The 20,236-nt window shown below is 42.5% G+C and overlaps 1 protein-coding gene across 1 annotated transcript in view; it reads right to left on the bottom strand.

Annotated features, from left to right (window-relative positions):
• Positions 1-7,026: 7,026 nt before the first annotated feature.
• lrrc45 (leucine rich repeat containing 45) overlaps positions 7,027-20,236 on the bottom strand; it is a 40,847-nt gene continuing 27,637 nt past the window's right edge. Inside the window, exons 15-18 of the mRNA XM_057825162.1 lie at positions 12,793-12,885; positions 7,959-8,132; positions 7,701-7,848; positions 7,027-7,614 (exon numbers count right to left, since the gene is read on the bottom strand). Of these exons, the coding sequence (XP_057681145.1) occupies positions 7,415-7,614; positions 7,701-7,848; positions 7,959-8,132; positions 12,793-12,885 (615 nt within the window). The 3' untranslated portion in view covers positions 7,027-7,414. The remainder of the gene's footprint in view (positions 7,615-7,700; positions 7,849-7,958; positions 8,133-12,792; positions 12,886-20,236) is intronic.

Genomic DNA, 20,236 nt, shown 5'->3' with positions numbered 1-20,236 from the left:
ATCCCGTGTAGACGAAACACATGCTCGACCAGGAAGTCTGCGGTCTCCTTGGCTGTGGGGAGTTTTTGGAGGGCGACAAAGTGAGCAGCTTTGGAAAAACGGTCAACAATTGTTAAAATGACAGTATGACCCCGAGATGGCGGGAGTCCAGTGACAAAGTCTACGGCAATGTGGGACCAAGGACGGCTTGGTATCGGCAGGGGGAGGAGCAGGCCTGAACTTGGCTTTGTGGACGACTTGTTTCGGGCACACACGTGGCAGGCAGAGACGAAGGACCGGCAATCCTCCCTCATGGTTGGCCACCAGAAACGCTGTCGCAAAACGGCCAAGGTACGAGTGATGCCAGGGTGGCATGTCAGGCGGGAGGTGTGTGCCCATTCCAGCACCTTAGAGCGGACAGATTCGGGGACAAACAGATCACTCTGCGTTCCCTGTCGGGGGTCTGGATACCGGCCCTGAGCTGCCAAAACCTCAGCCTCCAGGTCAGTCATTGTTGCAGCTACCACGCAGGATGGTGGGAGGATAAGTGCGGGTTCCTCTTCGGAATCGACGGGTTGGTACAGGCGAGACAGGGCATCAGCCTTCCCATTCTTTGAGCCTGGGACATAAGACAACGTGAAATCGAATCTGCTAAAAAACATGGCCCACCTGGCTTGACGGGGGTTCAGTCTGCGGGCTGACTTGAGATATTCCAGATTCTTGTGGTCTGTCCAAACCACAAATGGATGGCGTGCTCCTTCCAGCAGGTGGCGCCATTCCTCCAGGGCCAACTTTACCGCCAGCAGCTCACGATCCCCAATGCCGTAGTTGCGTTCTGCGGGACTGAGCCTGTGCGAGAAGTAGGCACAGGATTGCACCTTCCCATCCCCCAGCCTACGCTGTGAGAGGACCGCACCCACCCCAAGCTCTGAAGCGTCTACCTCAACGATGAACTGCAATGCGGGGTCCGGCTGAGCGAGCACAGGTGCCGACGTGAAGCGGGCCTTAAGGTCACAGAAGGCAGTCTCGGCGGCATCTGACCACTGAAATGGAGTGTTTGTGGACGTGAGGGCCGTGAGAGGGGCCGCTATCTGGCTGTAGCCGTGGATGAATCGCCGGTAAAAGTTCGCAAACCCCAGGAAGCGCTGCAGCTGTTTCCGGTCCCCCGGCCTGGGCCACTGGGAGACAGCGGTCACCTTTGCCGGATCCATTCGGAGTTCCCCGTCGGCCACTATGAACCCAAGAAAGGGGGTCTCTGGGACATGGAAGGCGCACTTCTCTGCCTTCACATAGAGGCAATTCTCTAGGAGCCTTTGCAACACTTGCCGCACGTGCTGCTCGTGGTCTGTGAGGGTACGAGAGAAGATCAGTATGTCATCCAAATATACAAAAACGAACCTGTTCAGCATGTCCCGAAGAACGTCATTGACGAGGGCCTGGAATACGGCGGGTGCATTGCAGAGGCCAAACGGCATCACCAGATATTCGAAATGGCCCAGCGAGGTGTTGAAAGCGGTCTTCCATTCATCCCCCTCTCTGATGCGAACCAGGTGGTAAGCGTTGCGGAGATCCAGCTTGGTAAAAATGCGGGCGCCATGGAGTGGCGTGAAAGCAGAATCGATCAGCGGAAGAGGGTACCTGTTCTTGACGGTGATGGCGTTTAAACCCCGGTAGTCAATGCAGGGCCGTAGCGTGCCATCCCTCTTCCCAACAAAAAACAAGCCTGCACCAACTGGGGAAGAAGAGGGGCGGATGATGCCTGTAGCCAATGAGTCGGCGATGTATCTTTCCAGGGCCTCCTGCTCGGGCTGCGAGATGTTGTAAAGGCGTCCCGTGGGCAGAGCGGCGCCAGGCAGGAGCTCAATGGCGCAATCATACGGGCGATGAGGAGGAAGGGCCGCTGCGAAGTCTTTGCTGAAGACTTGGGCAAGATCATGGTAACAGTTAGGAACAGCAGAGAGGTCAGGTGTGGGTGGCGTTGGAGCCGGTGTAGAGGGAATGAAAGCAGACTGCAGACAACTTGTGTGACATGTGGGACTCCATGCTATTAGCTTGGGGTAAGACCAGTCAATACTGGGGTTGTGCACTCTGAGCCAAGGAAGGCCTAGAACTAAGGGTGTGCATGGGCAATCAAAGACGTAAAAAGAAGTTACCTCACGATGATTCCCGGAGAGGCGGAGGTCAATTGGCTCTGTCTGGTGTTCTACCCGGCACAACAGCTGTCCGTTGAGTGCGGTGGTGCTCAAGGGAACGTCCAGCTTGCGTGTCTTGATGCCCAATTGTGACACGATTGACCTGTCAATGAAGCTCTCGTCTGCCCCGCAGTCGACCAACGCAGCAACTTCGCGAACCCGGCCCTCCCATGAGAGGGAAGCCGGCAGCATGAGACGGGAGGAAGTATTCGTAATATGGCTCACCAACGCCTCCCTTCCTATTGGCGAGCCTGATTCTTTTACTGGGCGGACTGGGCAGGCCCGCAGGAGATGCTCACTACTACCGCAATAGAAACATAAACTCGAGCGGAGTCTGTGCGAGCGCTCCCCCGCCGAGAGCCTGGCACGGCCCGGTTGCATGGGCACCGAGCCCCACGCTGGAAGAGTGGCCACGGCAGGAGGCAACACCGGGGCGGATTTCTCCAAAGCATACACTGGGGCGGCAAGTGGGAAGTCACGCCGCTGCCGTCTACGCTCCCGGAGTCGACAGTCAATCCTGATTGCCAGATTAACGAGTGCGTCGAGAGAGGCGGGTTCGTCACGGGACGCCAGCTCGTCCTTCAAAGATTCCCTAAGGCCGCCGATGAATACTTCCTGGAGGACTTCCTCGTTGAATCCACTTTCAGCGGCGAGGGTACGGAATTCCACGGAGTATTCCGCCACGCTGCGAGTGCCTTGGCAAAGTGACATTAAGCGCTTAGCGGCCTCCCTACCACGCACCGGGTGGTCAAAAACCTTTCGCATCTCCTCGGTGAAACTGGCGTAGGAGGAACATGCCGCTGAACCCCTCTCCCACTCGGCGCTTGCCCACGACAAGGCGTTGCCGCGAAGACAGCCAATGAGGTAGGCAATCTTGGCTCGGTCGTTGGCATAAGTGAGGCTCTGCTGCTCGAACACGAGGCTGCATTGAACTAAAAATGCCTTGCAAGCACCCAGGTCGCCATCATAGGGAGCGGGCGTCGGCACCATGGGTTCACGTAGGGGCTGCGCAGGCGGTGTTGGAAATGGGGCAGGTGCTCGTTGAGGTGACGGCGGTCGATGTGCGTGTGGCAGGGGCGTGAGCTGGGCTTGAAGAGAAAGCAGCGTTTGTGAGATATTAGATACCTGGGTGAGGAGGTATTGGATAGCCTGGTTGTGCTAGTGATGGGTCCGTGAAACCTCATGAAGCGTGTCGACACAGTGACACATTGTGTTGACACAGTGTGGATACTGTGTCATTGAAAACTGACACCTGCTGGACATAAAAAAAACCCTACAGGCAACCCACTTGACAGACTGACACTGAATTGATGACATAGCATGTAAAATCAAATCATTTAAGTCTTTGCATTCATATTGCATTAGTCCATATCTTTACATCATGTGAACATATATTATAATGTGAAAATGTAAGTAATAATGAATGGGTGAATAAGGAATGCCTGTGGACTTTTTTTTTTCTGATAAAATTTTATTCAAAAACCGTTTTGTTTTTTTGTTTTTAAATTTAGTTGTTGTTGTTTGTTTTTTTTTTAACAAGCCTGCTGTGGACAACACACTCGCATGGAACCAACAATGCCGGCATGCACAAGAATTTCCAGTTGAAAGAGGTTTGGATAAGATATCCATTGGCTCCTCCAGTATCGAAGAAAATCGGCATTGCGTGCCATGTTCGGCTCAGCCATGCATCGTTGCACTTTTGCAATTTCATCTACAGTTGCATTTCCTCCTTGACTCCCCACTTTGTCATCTAAGTGCTACCATAGCCCGTCAGAAAGAAATTGAAGTGGACAAAAAAATAAATTATAGCTTAATTACAGATTTCTAATAAATTACCAAAAAAGTGACTGTGTGAAAATAAAAGGAATGGTTCTATACCTGTGTTTATTTGGGGATTATCAGAAACTTCATTCTCATGCTTGGCCAGTAATGCTTCAGCAATGAGGCGGTGGCAACTGTTTTTATATGACAGGTTAGTCATATACAAAGTACAAATGCGACATTTCACCTGCAAAAAAATAACTTTTGATAGTAAAATCAAAACTTTGGGGATCGCGTAAGGACCCGATAATTGCAATCTGACCAGGATCCGAACCCACGCGCACGACGTGTTGGGACGAGAGGCGTTTGCTCTGACCACTATGCTAGCGGATCATACACTGGTCCGTTGTTTAAAGACAAGGGACGGCAATCGACGGACCCGCGTGCAGCCGTCACACTAATAAACTAAGCTTTACCTTAAAATTAATTGTATTTTGAATGAATGATGACAAGTGCGTTTCCCCTGTCTTACGTCCATTTCCACAGCAGGTAGACAACGAGGAAGTAACCGTGAGATGTGGACTGTTTCAGCAACTCCCTCGCGTTGACAGACGCGCTTCCTTTTGAACCAGTTTGCCGCGTCATGACTGTGTCGACACAGTTCAATGAGTTCATGCATCGGTCACGTGATTTTCTTGTAGCGATACGCGCACCGACGCAGGGGTTGCTCCATGAGCTCGGCGCGCGCGCCGGCGCATTAATATCACTGGACCCATCACTAGGTTGTGCTGTTCCATGAGTGGAGCTGGTTGGTGCTGGGACGTCTGTACTATGCCTGCTGGGTCCATATTGTTGGCTGGATCGTGCTGTTACGGTGTAGGCTGAGAACCCCTAAACAGGCACGTGAGATCGTGAGGCTCTGAGTTCAAACAGTTTATTGTTAACAGCTGTTGAATCTGTGGCGTAGAGCGTCTGGGCAAAGGTATCAAAAAACACGAGGCGTTGACGAGATCCTGGAACAAAGCAAAAGGTCGATGATCAGATGAGTCCACACAAAATATTCAAAACGCGAGAAAGCACTAACAGTGTACTGAAAGAGACGATCCAGCGACGTGGTGGAGCTCTGGCTGGCTTATGTAGGCTGGTGATGGTGATTGCTGACAGCTGCCGTCGCTCCACCCGTCAGGTGCTGGGCCTGTAATTGGATGACAAACACATCCACACACCTGCCTGGCCCTAGGCCTGACAGGGTTTCTGACAAATCAACCCTCTGATGTATGAATTATGAAATCTTGGTCATGATTTTTTTCTGACGTGGTTTTATACTACTAAGAACATGAAAACAATGTTCAATTTCTTATTTTTCAAATATCATAGACATCAAAATTACTTGACTGGACACATTTGGTATTCACTACGCCCCGCCTGCTTGTAGAGGGCTGTGTGACTCAGCTTCATTCATTAGATATCGGTGGAAGGGAAACTCTCCCACATGCTATTGAGCATAATGCCGGACTTACATTCAAGAAGTACGATATCCAGACTGCATACTAACAAGTAGGATTGTCTCAGGAGTGAATTGTTTGAGGATTCAAGGTAATTATTACATTTTTCGTACCATGCATACATTTTGAAATGTTGTGAAAATAATTAATTGGAGAAATTAGCCGCTCCATACCTCGCAACATTTACGTAAAATAACTTCCAACTGCCCGGTTTTTGCTTTTAACTGAGAATTCAGTTATTTAAGCATTTATTCACAAGAATTTTCAACGGAAAAAGCCATTGTGGCAGCCCCCTTGTCATAACAAAGAGGTAACAGACTTGTATCATACTTCGACATATTTACGTACATTAAATTCAAACTGCCCGTTTTTTTTGTTGTTGCTTTTAACCAAGAATACGTTCATATTTATAAAGAATTCAGGGATTCAAGCATGTATTCACAAAACTTTCAACGTAAAAAGCTCTTTGTTGTGGACTTGTGGTAAGGCGGCGCCACAGTGAACTTGAAGACGAGCCGCACATTTGCCATATTTAAGTAAAATAAATGCTACCGTAGCACGGTTTCTTTTAACCAAGAATCGAGACTGTTTTACGTCCATATCGATCAAGAATTCAGGGATTTAAACTGTACGATATGAATACTAGGGATGTCCCGATCGCATATTTTGGCACCCAAGTCCAAGTAACTTGATTTTGAGAATCTGCCGATATGAATCCCTATCCGATACCGAAAAACATTTTTGGGGGTTTGACGCTAACACTGCCGAGAACGGTCTCTCACTGAGTTGCCACAGCACACTTCAGACTGTGTACCCATCTTATTGGTGATTACCACATTTGTGTTAATCATTTGATCAAAGCTACAAACCTGTTAATCAACATTAAGTACCAAACGCCAGCTGCACTGGTGACCAAGAAAAACAGTTTGGTCACACTGCTTAGCAGGAGGGAGGGTGAGAGGCTGCACGGGCACAAAGCAAAAAAACATTTTTCTTAATTAGAAACCCGATCTTTTTCACCTAATTCCGATCCTCTGAAAAATGGCGTGATCGGACCGATTTCCGATCATGTGATTGGATCGGGACATCTCGAACGAATACAATGTAGTCATAGTGATCCACCAAAGTCTTGCCAAACAGAGTTATTCAAGTCAGCTGGGGAAAATTCTCGTTTTAATATCGCAATATATCACAAATTCCCCAAAAGTCGCAATGTCAGATTTGTCCATAATATTGTTCAGCCCTAATGTGAATTCTTTCTTTAGCTGTTGCAACTTATAGTTTGAAAAATAAGGTACTCAAATTCTATTTATTTGAGTTTGTTAGAGGTGCCAACAATCATGAAACAGGTTATTTATGTAAATCAATGTCTTAATATGGGATGTCCCCCACAAATGAACACGTGAATTTTATGCTTCCGATTGTGTTCATACATTGCATTCATATAAATACTTTACTTATTAGAAGCTCAAGATCACATCTTAACCCAGTTGACAATCATGATGGAGGGCACCGTATTGCTTTAAATCTAAAGAAAAACATGTTACAGACAGCACTTGCAACCAGACCTTTATTTTTATCGACATGGGAAATACCTGAATGACAATAAAAAAATAAATAAATAAAAAAAAGGCTACAATACTCAAAAATGATCAAGTTCACAGAAAAGTCAAGAAAATTTTATTTAAAAAAAATTGGAGTGCCTTAAACATATCCATCTTTCTAAAATACACAGATCTATTATCTAGTGGACTCGTTTGGAAAAAAACATGTATCCACACCCTGACCGATTTATTTATGAAACATCACAAGAGAGCTTCGCATGTGACTTTCATATGACAAGTAGCATTAAATTGTACAAACATTATTAGCCCTTGTGACCTCACGAGACAGATAAACAGTGACAATAATATTTTTATATCACCTTGATTTTCAGACAAAATATTTAGCACTCAGGATTGGCTCGGAATCAACGAGTCACTTATTGGCGCTATTGTACTGTGACAGAGGCGAGCCTTGAACGTATGTGAGAATGGCATTCTGTAGGTATGTTGTTCTTTGGGCTTCATCGTCCCTTATCCTCTTGATCTCTGCTTCTTTAAGTCGAAGCTTCTCCAGCATCGAAGACATCTCGGAATCTTTGTCGAGCAGCGCCTCTCGGTGATTACTACTCAGTACTGCATGACGCAACAAACCACAATAAAAGCAATTAAAAGGCAGTCCTTAACAGAAAATTAAATGCCTTAAAATCAGTAGGATGGACCTTTAATTTCCCTCTCGAGGGCGCTGATCTTCTCTTTCAGTCCTCCTTGTGCGATCCTTTCGGCTTCCAAGTGACCGATTTGCTCCTGTAGCTCTAAGCGCACTCGGTTCACCTCGGTCACCTTCTCCTGGTCCTTCCCGGACAGCTCCTGCAAGTCGACGTTTAAGCTTTTGGACTCATGACAATGTGTTAGTAATTAGCGTACCCCGTATACAGTAAGGATTCCTCGTGAAGATACTAAAATATTGTAATCTGCACCTGCTGGAGCTCCTCTATTCTGCGTCGCAGGCAATCTGTCTCAATGGTCTGCTGACAGTTCTTGGACTGCTGCTCAGCGATGATTTGTTTCTGTTGGGAGAAGTGCAGCTGGAGCTCCTGCAAGGAGTTACGCACTGAGCGAAGCTTCTCCTCCAACGATAGCACGCGTTCCTGCTGCTCAAAACAAGGAATGGTAGGAAAGGACAATGATCAGTAAAAGGTCTATACTTTCAAATTACCTTAATATTTGGACTATACAACCCCTAACAAAACTATGTACTCACCAGTCTCGGATGAGCACTCACTCAGACATTTTATCATGTAGAACAAACTCAGATAAAAAGCTTGAAAAAAAAAAAAAGAATAATTTCAAGAAGTGCAACTCTTTAGCATTCAGAAACACTAAAAGAAATGAATTAAAAACATTGTGGTGGTCAGTAATTGCTACTTTTAGAGAGCAAGTTCAGGGAAATATATATGGAATCACTCCATTCTGAGGAAAAAAATATGGGATCATGAGACACAAACAAAGAAATAACAATCAAAACACATCGCTAGTATTTAGTAGCACCACCTCTGGCTTTTACGACAGCTTGCAGTCTCTGAGGGATGGACTTGATGAGTATTCTTCATCAATTTGGTGCCAACACTCTTTGATTGCAGTTGCCAGATCATCCTTGCAGGTCGGAGCCTTGTTGTGGACCGTTTTATTTTTTTCAATTTCCACCATAGGTTTTCAATAGGGTTGAGATCAGGGCTATTTGCAGGCCATGACATTGACTGGATGAGTCTTTTTCCAAGGAATGCTTTAACAGTTTTAGCTCTGTGGCATGATGCATTGTCAAGAGTCAAGAATCTGCATTGAACAAGGTGATGATTCTGGAACATTTGTTTGGTGCTGTTCCAGTGAGATTTACAAAGATGACTGCCTGAAGAAAACATCAAAATTCCCTCAGTCTTTGATGATATGGGGCTGCATGTGAGGCAAAGACACTGGGGAGATGGCTGTGGTAAAATCTTTAATAAATGCATGAAGTTTACATTGAAATTTTAGACAGTTTTCCTATCCCTTCAATTAAAAATATGTTTGTCATTTTCTAAGATGACAATGCATCATGCCACTGAGCTAAAACTGTTAAAGCATTCCTTGGAGAAAGACTCATTCAGGCAATGTCAAATAGCCCAGATCTCAACCCTTTTGAAAACATGCCACTACTCATCAAGTCATGCCACAGAGACTACAAGCTGTCATAAAAGCCAGAGGTGGTGCTACTAAATACTAGCAATGTGTTTTGATTGTTATTTCTTTGTTTCTCATGATTCCATATTTTTCTCCTCAGAATGGAGTGATTCCATATATATTTCCCTGCACTTTGCTCTATGAAAGTAACATTTACTGACCACCACAGTTTTTCTATTCATTTCTTTTAGTGTTTCTGAATGCTAGGAGTTGTACTTTTGAACTAATTCATTATTTTTTCAAGCTTTTTATCTGAGTTTTTTCTACACAATAAAATGTCTGAGTGAGTGCTCGTCTGAGACTGGTGATTCCATACTTTTTGCTAGGGGTTGTAGACAGGTTTCCGAGGTACTTCGGCATTTCTGCTTGAGACTCCCGTTTTACACGTTCTCCAACAAAAACCATATATGAAACTGGAGCGGCATAACTCATCAAATTCCCTCAAAAATGACAATTTGGAAATACCGCATCCATCTGCCATCATCACGACATGGGAGGACAACATGAAGAAGTGGCTATGAGTCACCACAGCCAAATATGTTTGTATTTTATTGATTTAATGGCATTGGAAAGAAACACATTCAGGAACCTGAAAATCTCTGAGGCACAGTAACAAATTTGAATGTGTCCTAATACATGAACACGGAAATTTTGTGTTCATGAAGGCAAATGTGGAACCAAGACACAACGATGATTGTAATTAAGATGATGTTTAATATTATTTACTACAACTACTGCTGTGGCTTCAACATATGCTAACTACTAAGCTATGCTTGCAAATGCTTCTAATCCTTCTAATCAGTACGTGTAACGACTGCATAGGATTGTACAATTACAGTGTATCACAAAAGTGAGTACACCCCTCGCATTTCTGCAGATATTTAAGTATATCTTTTCATGGGACAAAACTGACAAAATGACACTTTAATATCTAAACCCCTGGCAACAAAAGTGAGTACACCCCTTAGTGAAAGTTGTCAATATCAACATACGTACAACATTTTAACTGTCAATATTTTGTGTGGACTCCACTATCATCCAGAACTGCCTTTACTGTCCTGGGCATGGAGTTGAGCAGAGCTTCACAGGTTGCCACTGGAATGCTCTTCCACTCTTCCATGATGACGTTGCGGAGCTGCTGGATATTTGAGACTTTCCGCACCTCCACCTTCCGCTTGAGGATCCCCCAAAGATGTTCAATTGGGTTTAAGTCTGGAGACATGCTTGGCCAGTCCATCACCTTTACCCTCAGCCTCTTCAGTCAAGCAGTGGTCATCTTGAAGGTGTGTTTGGGGTCATTGTCATGCTAGAACACTGGCCTGCGACCCAGTTTCTGGAGGGAGGGGATCATGCGCTGCTGCAGTATTTCACACTACATGTTGGAGTTCATGTTTCCCTCAATGGAATGTAACTCTCCAACACCTGCAGCACTCATGCAGCCCCAGACCATGACATTCCCACCACCATGCTTGACTGTAGGCATGAAACACATCTTTGTACTCCTCACCTGGTTGCCGCCACACACACTTGAGACCATCGGAACAAAACAAATTTATCTTCGTCTCATCAGACCATAGGACATGGTTCCAGTAATCCATGTGCTTTGTTGACACGTCTTCAGCAAACTGTTTGCGGGCTTTCTTGTGTACCGTCTTCAGAAGCTGCTTCCTCCTGGGGTGACAGCCTTGCACACCAATTTGATGTAGAGTGCGGCGTATGGTCTGAGCACTAACAGGCTGACCCCCCCACCTCATCAATCTCGGCAGCAATGCTGACAGCCCTCCTGCGACAATCTTTCAAAGAAAGCATTTGGATGTGACGCTCAGCACGTGCGCTCAGCTTCTTTGGACGACCGACCCGAGGCCTGTTCTGAGTAGACCCTGCTCTTTTAAAACGCTGGATGAGCTTAGCCACTGAGCTGCAGTTCAGTTTCAGGTTGGCAATCTTCTTGTAGCCTTGGCCATCTTCATGTAGCGCAAAAATACGTCTTTTAAGATCCTCAGAGAATTCTTTGCCATGTGGTGCCATGTTGCAACTTGCAGTGCCAAGTATGGGAGAGTGTGAGAGCTGCACTACAAATTTGAACACACCTGCTCTCTATGCACACCTGGACCCAACACTAACGAGTCACATGACATTTTGGAGGGAAAATGACAAGCAGTACTCGATTTGGACAGTTAGGGATGTAGTTTCTAAGGGGTGTACTCCCTTTTGTTGCCAGGGGTTTAGATATTAATGGCTATATTTTGAGTTATTTTGAGGGGAAAATAAATGAACTCTATTATATAAGCTACACACAGACTACTTTTCATTGTGTCAAAGTGTCATTTTGTCAGTGTTGTCCCATGAAAAGATATACTTAAATATCTGCAGAAATGCGAGGGGTGTACTCACTTTTGTGATACACTGTGTTTAAGTAAGACTCCTGGACAAATGCATTCTTGAAATCCGCTCCTGAGATTCCTCATTGATTCCTCAACTGAGCTGGAATGCTATCACTATCATCCTGAACTCACCACGGTTACTAAAATGGCACATTGTTTACTTGCGCAATGTCACGGTCTCGCAGCGCTGCCACTTGCTCATGTCTGTCAATTCCTCTTTTTGCAACAGATTTCAAGAATGCATTCATGCAGGAGGACACCATTTAAAGGACGTAATTTTTAAATAACAAATCTTTGTTTCTTAAATGGAATGTTTTAAGGTATCAATTAGGGGTGCACGATATCAATTTTTTGAAACCGATACCGATATCAATAACTTCCTGCTCCTCAAAGCCGATACCGATATCGATAACCAATAATAAATATATAATTTTTTAAATGTATAACCTGAGTTTTTGAACACCTGGAGGTTTGAAAACAAAACAAAACAACTGGTGGTGGATTCAACATAGATTTGACTTTGATCTCACCAGATTTTTTATAATGACATGAACAAAACAGTGCGTTTGACTTCTGCGCTGCCCGACAGCCAGCTAAGAATGAATGCACTTCCATAAACCACAAAGCTTGGTCTTTTCTTGCTTTTATGGGAAGACATTTGTCCTAATATTGTGAAAGTACAACAGAAAAATATATATATTCAATACTCAATATACAACAAACTGCAAAATACACTTATATACACAACTTTTATATACTTATATACACAACTTATATATACAACTTATGAACTTCTGTACATATGACCCTTCACCACAGAAGTAAACATAGATTGCACATCCATATGTTATAGCAAACATAAAGTACTTACATATATTTCCGAGGCGGAAACGTAACAGAAAGCATTCACGACTGTCAATGCTACCGCTAGACACCGCAATGTGTAAGTGATTGAACCAAACTACTGTAACAAAAAATAGATGCAGTGAATTATTCTGACCAGCAGGTGGGAGCAATGCTCCGCAAATGGTCAACTGATTTCCCATACAAGTGTGTAAACTGTAAACCAGAACAGTACATATTATCGGTCCTATTATAAATGTTACTGGAATTATTGGGATGACGTCATAACTCCTATTATCGGACCGATAATTATCGGAACAATAATTATCGTGCACCAGTAGTTTCAATTAAAAAAATTCAAACCAACCTCTTCCTGGCGCACTTGAGAGCGAGCTTTACTCAGTTCCTCTTCTGCCTGGGTTCTTTCTGCCACACATGCTGCTTTAGCCTTACTTAGGTCCTAAATGAGAGAACATACATATTGTAGACAGGGGAAGACTGGGACAACTTTTCAGGCAGGGAGCCTTTCAACACATTCGCTTAGGGATGTCCCGATCCAGGTTTTTGCACTTCCGATCCAATACCGATACTGGCCGATACCGATACCGGCCTATCTGAGCATGTATTAAAGTTTGAAGTTATTTAGCCTCCTTACTTAGTTGTCAGACTCATGTTGAAAAGTGTTTTAGTACTCTTGATAACAACTAGCCAGCTGAATTAGGTGAGGTTGAATAACACACAATGGTTGGTAACAAGAAACTCAGCTGTTTATACAGTGACAAACACAAAACATTATAAATAATAAACAGAAATGGCATAGTCAGTCAGTAAAACGTGGAAATAATATGGTAAACTGTCAGTGGAAAATCACACAAACCCCCCAAGCTATTAGATGCTTTTAATGTTTCGTGCATTAGTTACAATAATTGTATAAAAAGCCTCTCAGGTTTAAATAAACGACTATTTCAGTACCAAGTTAACATTTTAAAACAGTAGATAAAATACTCAAGTCCCTATTCTGTATCAGCAGCTTTAAACTACATTCAATTTAATTTTGCGAATCAACTGTTTAAGTTGTTAAAATTGCTATCGTTATTCCATAAGTTCCCTTCTGTCTACTTTTGACATGTGAAAGTTTTAAAACTGTTTTGAAGATAGATTCAAGTCAAGATTTTGCCGATTTAGGAGTATTTTAGATAAAAAGTTAATTAGGTTTGCTTGGAAGGTTCACTACAACAGCCTACAAGGGAAGTCTCCTGCTTTAAGATGGCGGCTGTTTACTAACGCACGTAGTTTTCAATGCATGTGTTGCTAACGGCGTCGAGTCTGTCATTTAGCATCTAGTTCTATATACACATGATATCGATTAGACAAGCATGATGTTTACTCTCGGGACGCAATGCCGTCAGTTTTTCCATTGCGTCCCGAAGACCGCGCTGTGTATTAGTTCCGCTTTACTTGACATATTTCAATAATTGGAATTTGGATGTTTGTGAATTGATCTCGAATCTTCCACGGCCGAATCGCTGAAGGATGTAATGACGTCTGGGCATGTTGTACCGTGGTTCTAATGCTGCGTTCCAGAAATGTGGGATGTCGGACTTTTCCGACCTCCGACTCGGAAAATATCATTGGAACTAGGGATGTCCCAATCCAGGTTTTTGCACTTCTGATCCGATACCGATATTGTTTTGCGATTCCGATCCGATACCGATACTGGCCGATACCGACCTTTCTGAGCATGTGTTAAAGTTTAAAGTTATTTAGCCTCCTTACTTAGTTGTCAGACTCATGTTGAAAAAGGTTTTAGTACTCTTGATAACAACTAGCCAGCTGAATTAGGTGAGTTTGAATAACACACAACGGTTGGTAACAAGAAACTGACCTGTTTATTCAGTGACAAACACAAAACATTATAAATAACAAACAGAAATGGCATAGTCAGTCAGTAAAACGTGCAAATAATACTGTAAACTCTTAAAAAAGCAAAACACACCAACAACCTCAGTGGAAAATTCCACAAATCCCCCAAGCTATTAGATGCTTTTAATGTTTATGCATTAGTTACAAAAATTGTATAAAAAGCCTCTCAGGTTTAAATAAACGACTATTTCAGTATCAAGTTAACATTTTAAAACAGTAAATAAAATACTAAGTCCCCATTCTGTATCAGCAGCTTTAAACTACATTCAATTCTTTTAATTTTGCGAATCAACTGTTTAAGTTGTTAAAATTGCTCCCGTTATTCCATAATTTCCCTTCTGTCTACTTTCGACATGAGAAAGTTTTAACACTGTTTTGAAGATAGATTCCAGTCAAGATTTTGCCGATTTAGGAGTATTTTAGATAAAAAGTTAATTAGGTTCGCTTGGAAGGTTCACAACAGCCTACTAGGGAAGTCTTCTGCTTTAAGATGGCGGCTGTTTACTAACGCATCTGGTTTTCAATACTTCAATGTTGCTAACGCAGTCGAGTCTGTCGTGTAGCATCTTGTTCTATATACATACGAGATCTATTATCTCCAGTAAAACGACGTTGATGTAGTTTGTAGCGGCTATCAGCAGCAGTAAGGTATTCTTGTGTTTTTTATCCAGCGGCATGAGCATTGGCATTACCCGGGTCTAAGACAAGTTATGTTTACTTTCGGGACGCAATGCGGTCAGTTTCTCATTGCGTCCCGCTTTACTTGACATTAGGGCTGTCAAAATTATCGCGTTAACGCGCGGTAATTAATTTCTAAAATTAATCACGTTAAAATATTTGACGCAATTAACGCATATGTCCCGCTCAGACAGTATTCTGCCTTTTGGTAAGTTTTACAGTAAGGCTTTTTTTGTTGTCTAACAGCGAACTCTTGTGGTCGCTTTGCGACATGGTTTATTGTGTTCTTGCCAGTTCAATATGGCTGCACGACGTCTCGGGCTGACGCCTACGTTGTAATATTGTGCTTATATGATCCTTGGACAAGATTTGTTCGTAAGTATGGTTGTTGTAAAGAATGTACATATTATGTTAGTAAGCTAAATGTTATATTTTTTGTATGAGACGCTTTTTGTTTATGTTTAGTGAACCTGTATAGCGTGCTAAGCTAACGTTGTTGCTAATGCAATGCTTGTCTACTTTTTTTTGTAGTTTTACAACGGTCTAAAGAGGACAATGGTTTGAGGCCATTTTATTAATAAATCAGATGAAAAAGGAAGAAGTCTGATTATTAAGGCGTCGTTCACTAGCTGTCTAGCTTTGGAAAAAGTAGACGCTTCGGAGTGAGGACAGCATAGACAGATTTAAATGACAGTAGAGTGAAATGCCCACTACAGTCCTTATGTACCGTAGGTTGAATGTATATATCCATCTTGTGTCTTATCTTTCCATTCCAACAATTTATTTTACAGAATATATATATAATTTACAGAAAAATATGGCATATTTTATAGATGGTTTGAATTGCGATTAATTGCGATTAATTACGATTAATTAATTTTTAAGATGTAATTAACTCGATTAAAAATTTTAATCATTTGACAGCCCCTACTTGACATATTTCAATAATCGGAATTTGGATGTTTGTGATTCGTTCTCGAATCTTCCACGGCCGAATTGCATGTTGGATGGTGCGTCTTTACTCACGTGAGATAATGGCTTGTCATCCAGAATGAATTCTTCGGCAATGACTCCTGTTATTCCCTGGGCTTTGGGACTGTCGAGTGCCAGTTTGTCACGCATAGCAAAAGTTTCTGCCAGTGTTAGTTGCGTAGGACCTTTCTTTTTGTCTTCGGTTTTCTTAAAATACTCCTCATATTGTTTGTGGTATTATTTCGCTAAATGCTTGATTAGGTTGGTTGTATTAAAACTTCTTACAGCTTTACTACTACGCTTGCCTTTATTGTGGCATATGTTGCTCCCTGCCTCTTCGTCTTTGTCGTCCTTTAAGGTGAAATGATCCAACACAGCTGACATTTTTAACGATAAAGTCTCTCGGTAAATTGGGAGACGGTAATGTAAATGTAGTGTGTTGAAGGTGTGCCGTAAAATGCGGACCGGATTTTAGGGAAACCGAAGCAAAAACTGAAATGGATTATGTAAACCGGTGCGCTGGAAAACCCGGACCGGAATTAAAAAAAAAAAAAAAACTGGATCGGAAGTCTGGATCGGAATTTTTCCCGTGTTCCGATCCGATACCGATGCGCATTTTTTTGCCCGTATCGGCATCCGATCCGATCCAAATATCGGATCGGGACATCTCTAATTGGAACGCCACTCGAACTGGGAGGTCCAAGTCGCGACGTCGGAGAAAAAATAACTACCCCGACTTCCAAGTTGTTTCAATCTGACGTCACTGGACAAAATGGCGCTCAAGAAAACGTATTGAATGATAACACAGTAATGATGTAAATCAAGTTTATTTGAGACGCCATGTATTTTTTCTCATACAGTGAATTATCTTTGTTGTGCTATGTTTTTATATTGACGATCAGCAAAGGATGTAACTAAAAAAAGGCAGTTTACAGTGTGGGCAATAACGCAGCCGTCGTTTTTCCTCTACTATTTGATCGCTTATAGGAAGGCAGGTTCGCTGGAGGTCAAAATGTCTTTGGATGGCCAAAATAAAACACACCTCGTCGCGATCAGCCATCTTTGTTGTTTACATTTGCCTGGAACGCTTTGAGGTCGGAACTGGTACCATCCGAGTGGGATAAATCCGACTTCCCACTTCTCTGGAATGCAGCATAAAAGTGTTGGAAGGTGCGTCTTTACTCACGAGAGATAATGGCTCGTCATCCAGAATGAATTCTTCGGCAATGATTCTTGTTATTCCCTGGGCTTTGAGACTGTCGAGCGCCAGTTTGTCACGTATAGCAAATGTTTCTGCTAGTGTTAGTTGCGTAGGACACTTCTTTTTGTCTTCGGTTTTCTTAACATACTCCTTGTATTGTCTGTGGTGGTATGTCGCTAAATGCTTGATTAGGTTGGTTGTATTAAAACTTCTTACAGCTTTACCACCACGCTTGACTTTATTGTGGCATATGTTGCACTCTGCCTCTTCGTCTTTGTCATCCTTTAAGGTGAAATGATCCCACACAGCTGACATTTTTACCGATAAAGTCTCTCGGTAAATTGGGAGACGGTAATGTCATGTGTTGAAGGAGTGCCGTAAAATGCGGACCGGATTTTAGGGAAACCAAAGCAAAAACTGGAATAGATTATGTATATCGGTGCGCTGGAAAACCCGGACCGCACTTAAAAAAAAAAAACTAGATCGGAAGTCTGGATCGGATTTTTTCCCATGTTCCGATCTGATACCGATGCACATTTTTTTTGCCCATATCGGCGTTCGATCCGATCCAAATATCGGATCGGGACATCTCTACATTCGCTATCCCACCTTCACACCTTCATGAAGTTGGCCCCCCATCAGATGCAAATTTATATAAAAATAATGTCAAACGTTCGTGCTCGAAAAAGTTTCAATTGTGCTGCTATCATTACTGAAATATTTAAAATTCTTTTATACGTCAATCTGAGGTCAACCAGCCCTCCATTTTGATTAAAAATGGCTAAAAATTGTGTCAATCGTTTGTGCTCTGCAACGGTTTCTGCCTTTAATTTGTAGTGATGATGTCACGCAGCCCCCTAACCATGGCGGAACGTAACCGCAATGGTGCCATTCGTTTGTGCTGTAATAATTTTCATTTGTGCTGCTATCTTTCATAGATATTGAGATATTAATTTCGAGTGATGACATCACTTGCAGTTTTTCCACATCCTCACTCCAGTGGCGAATGGAGCGTACCAACTCTCTCAATACCTGAGGGGTGTCCCAACAACTAGCGCAAATGTAGCATAGACTCCACCATCAGTTGACAGGACAGCTCCCACAGATATTGCCCCACGCCTTTCCGTAGAGGGCCGGACCCAGGCAGAAGTTGAGTTGGCTGTGACAAACTCAAACACACATTGCGTTCTAACGCTGTATTTAAGTGGAAATAGGACGAATGTTTTACTGCACATAAGCAGGCAGGAGTGTTTCAAGAGCGATTTGGTTGAGGATTCAAGGTAGTTACTATATTTTTAGCAACATGCATGCACTTTGAAACGCTGTGAATACAATGAAATGAATGGTAAAAATTAGCCTAACTTTAAATATCTATGTAAAATGAATAATAACTGACTGTTTTTTGTTTTTATCCAAGAGTCTAGAGCAGGGGTCGGGAACCTTTTTGGCTGAGAGAGCCATGAACACCACATATTTTAAAATGTAATTCTGTGAGAGCCATACAATATGTTTAAAACTAAAAATACATGTAATATGTGCATTTTATGTAATTTCGACAATTTTAACGTAAATAGGTCTCTGAATTCTTTTTAATAACGTATATAAATAATAATAAATTAAATAAATTAAATAATAATAATTACATAATATTAAAAGTTCTTTTAATATTCGTTGGGTCCACAGATAGATTCACCTTATGTTTAAAATGTTTAATCTTATTTCGTTGTGTTTGTGGAAAATATACATACAAATTTCAGCCTGAAAAGACTGTTATACTTACGGTTTTAAAACCAGCAGGGGGTAGCATTCGCTTCTTGGCGTGCATGGGCAATAAATGTTCGCATTTTAGAGCGAATAGGAAATGAGCCGTCTGTGCAGCAATGCCAGACGGACGTTGTTGTTAAAAGTATTTTTTTCTTGTTTCAGGTGAGAACAAGAGTATAATTTGACTGTGTATATTATCGGATTGCTTTATTTTTGGATGATTGTGATGTGTACTGTGTGTTAATATAGTTCAGAAATATTTTAATCTTTAAGTATGTTTATGTATGACTGGAGATGTGTTGGTAATGGTGAGCGGACGACGAGTGAATGCGAGTAGTATCTAAAATGCAGAAGTTAAATGGTTTGTCACAATCACTTGTATTTGTGTGGCAACAGACTGAAGTATTTAATCTCTGTCTGCACTACGCTACAGATGTATAGCTTTTATTTCAACCGACTGCCACAAGCATCATCAGACTTTTGTGTTCTCCACTGCCACACCTGTCCTGAATGTCGCTTAATCACTGGCTTGCCAAAGGAAAAAATGTGAGCGCCCCTTACTGGTTGCTCTTTTTAACGCTTCCTCTGTGGCCCTTACGGCCGCCAGGTTTTCCCCGAGGTCCTAGTACCCTCCCCATTACAACTTTTTTTTTTTTTTTTTTTTAAATAATTGAAGATTTGTCTGCGAGCCAGATGCAGCCGTCAAAAGAGCCATAGGTTCCCGTCCCTGGTCTAGAGTGTTTTACGTTCATATCTATAGAAATTCCACGATTTCAGCATTTATTTACAAGAATTTTTAACTTAAAATGTTTTTTTCATGACGGACGCCATGTTTGATTACACAATACCGTAACTTTTGCTATAAATATTTACGTAAAATGAACGATAACTGCCCGTTTTTTGCTTTTAACCAAGAATCTAGCCTGTTTTACGTTCAGATCTATAGAAATTTCCCGATTTAAGCATTTATTTATAAGAATTTTCAACTTCAAAAAGCTCTTTGTTTCGTGACGGCTGCCATGTTGGACTTTGTATCGCTACAGAACAGCGGAATTCAACCTATATAAGTTGTGATTGGATTCAGAAAAATGCAAATTTTGCTTTAGTTGAGTAAAATTAAGATGATTCTGCATGCTTTCTTCAAGTATTACATTTCTGATGTGAAACTTGATTCATTGTTGAAAACCTATGTGAAAATTGCACTAAATAACAAAAAATTAAGTCGCTATTTCGGGCAAAAACTTATAAGATATGGTAAATATTGCTATTGATC

This window comes from Corythoichthys intestinalis, chromosome 21 (genome assembly GCF_030265065.1).
Source record: "Corythoichthys intestinalis isolate RoL2023-P3 chromosome 21, ASM3026506v1, whole genome shotgun sequence".
Lineage (NCBI taxonomy): Eukaryota > Metazoa > Chordata > Actinopteri > Syngnathiformes > Syngnathidae > Corythoichthys > Corythoichthys intestinalis.
This window is presented reverse-complemented; position numbering and strand designations above follow the sequence as displayed.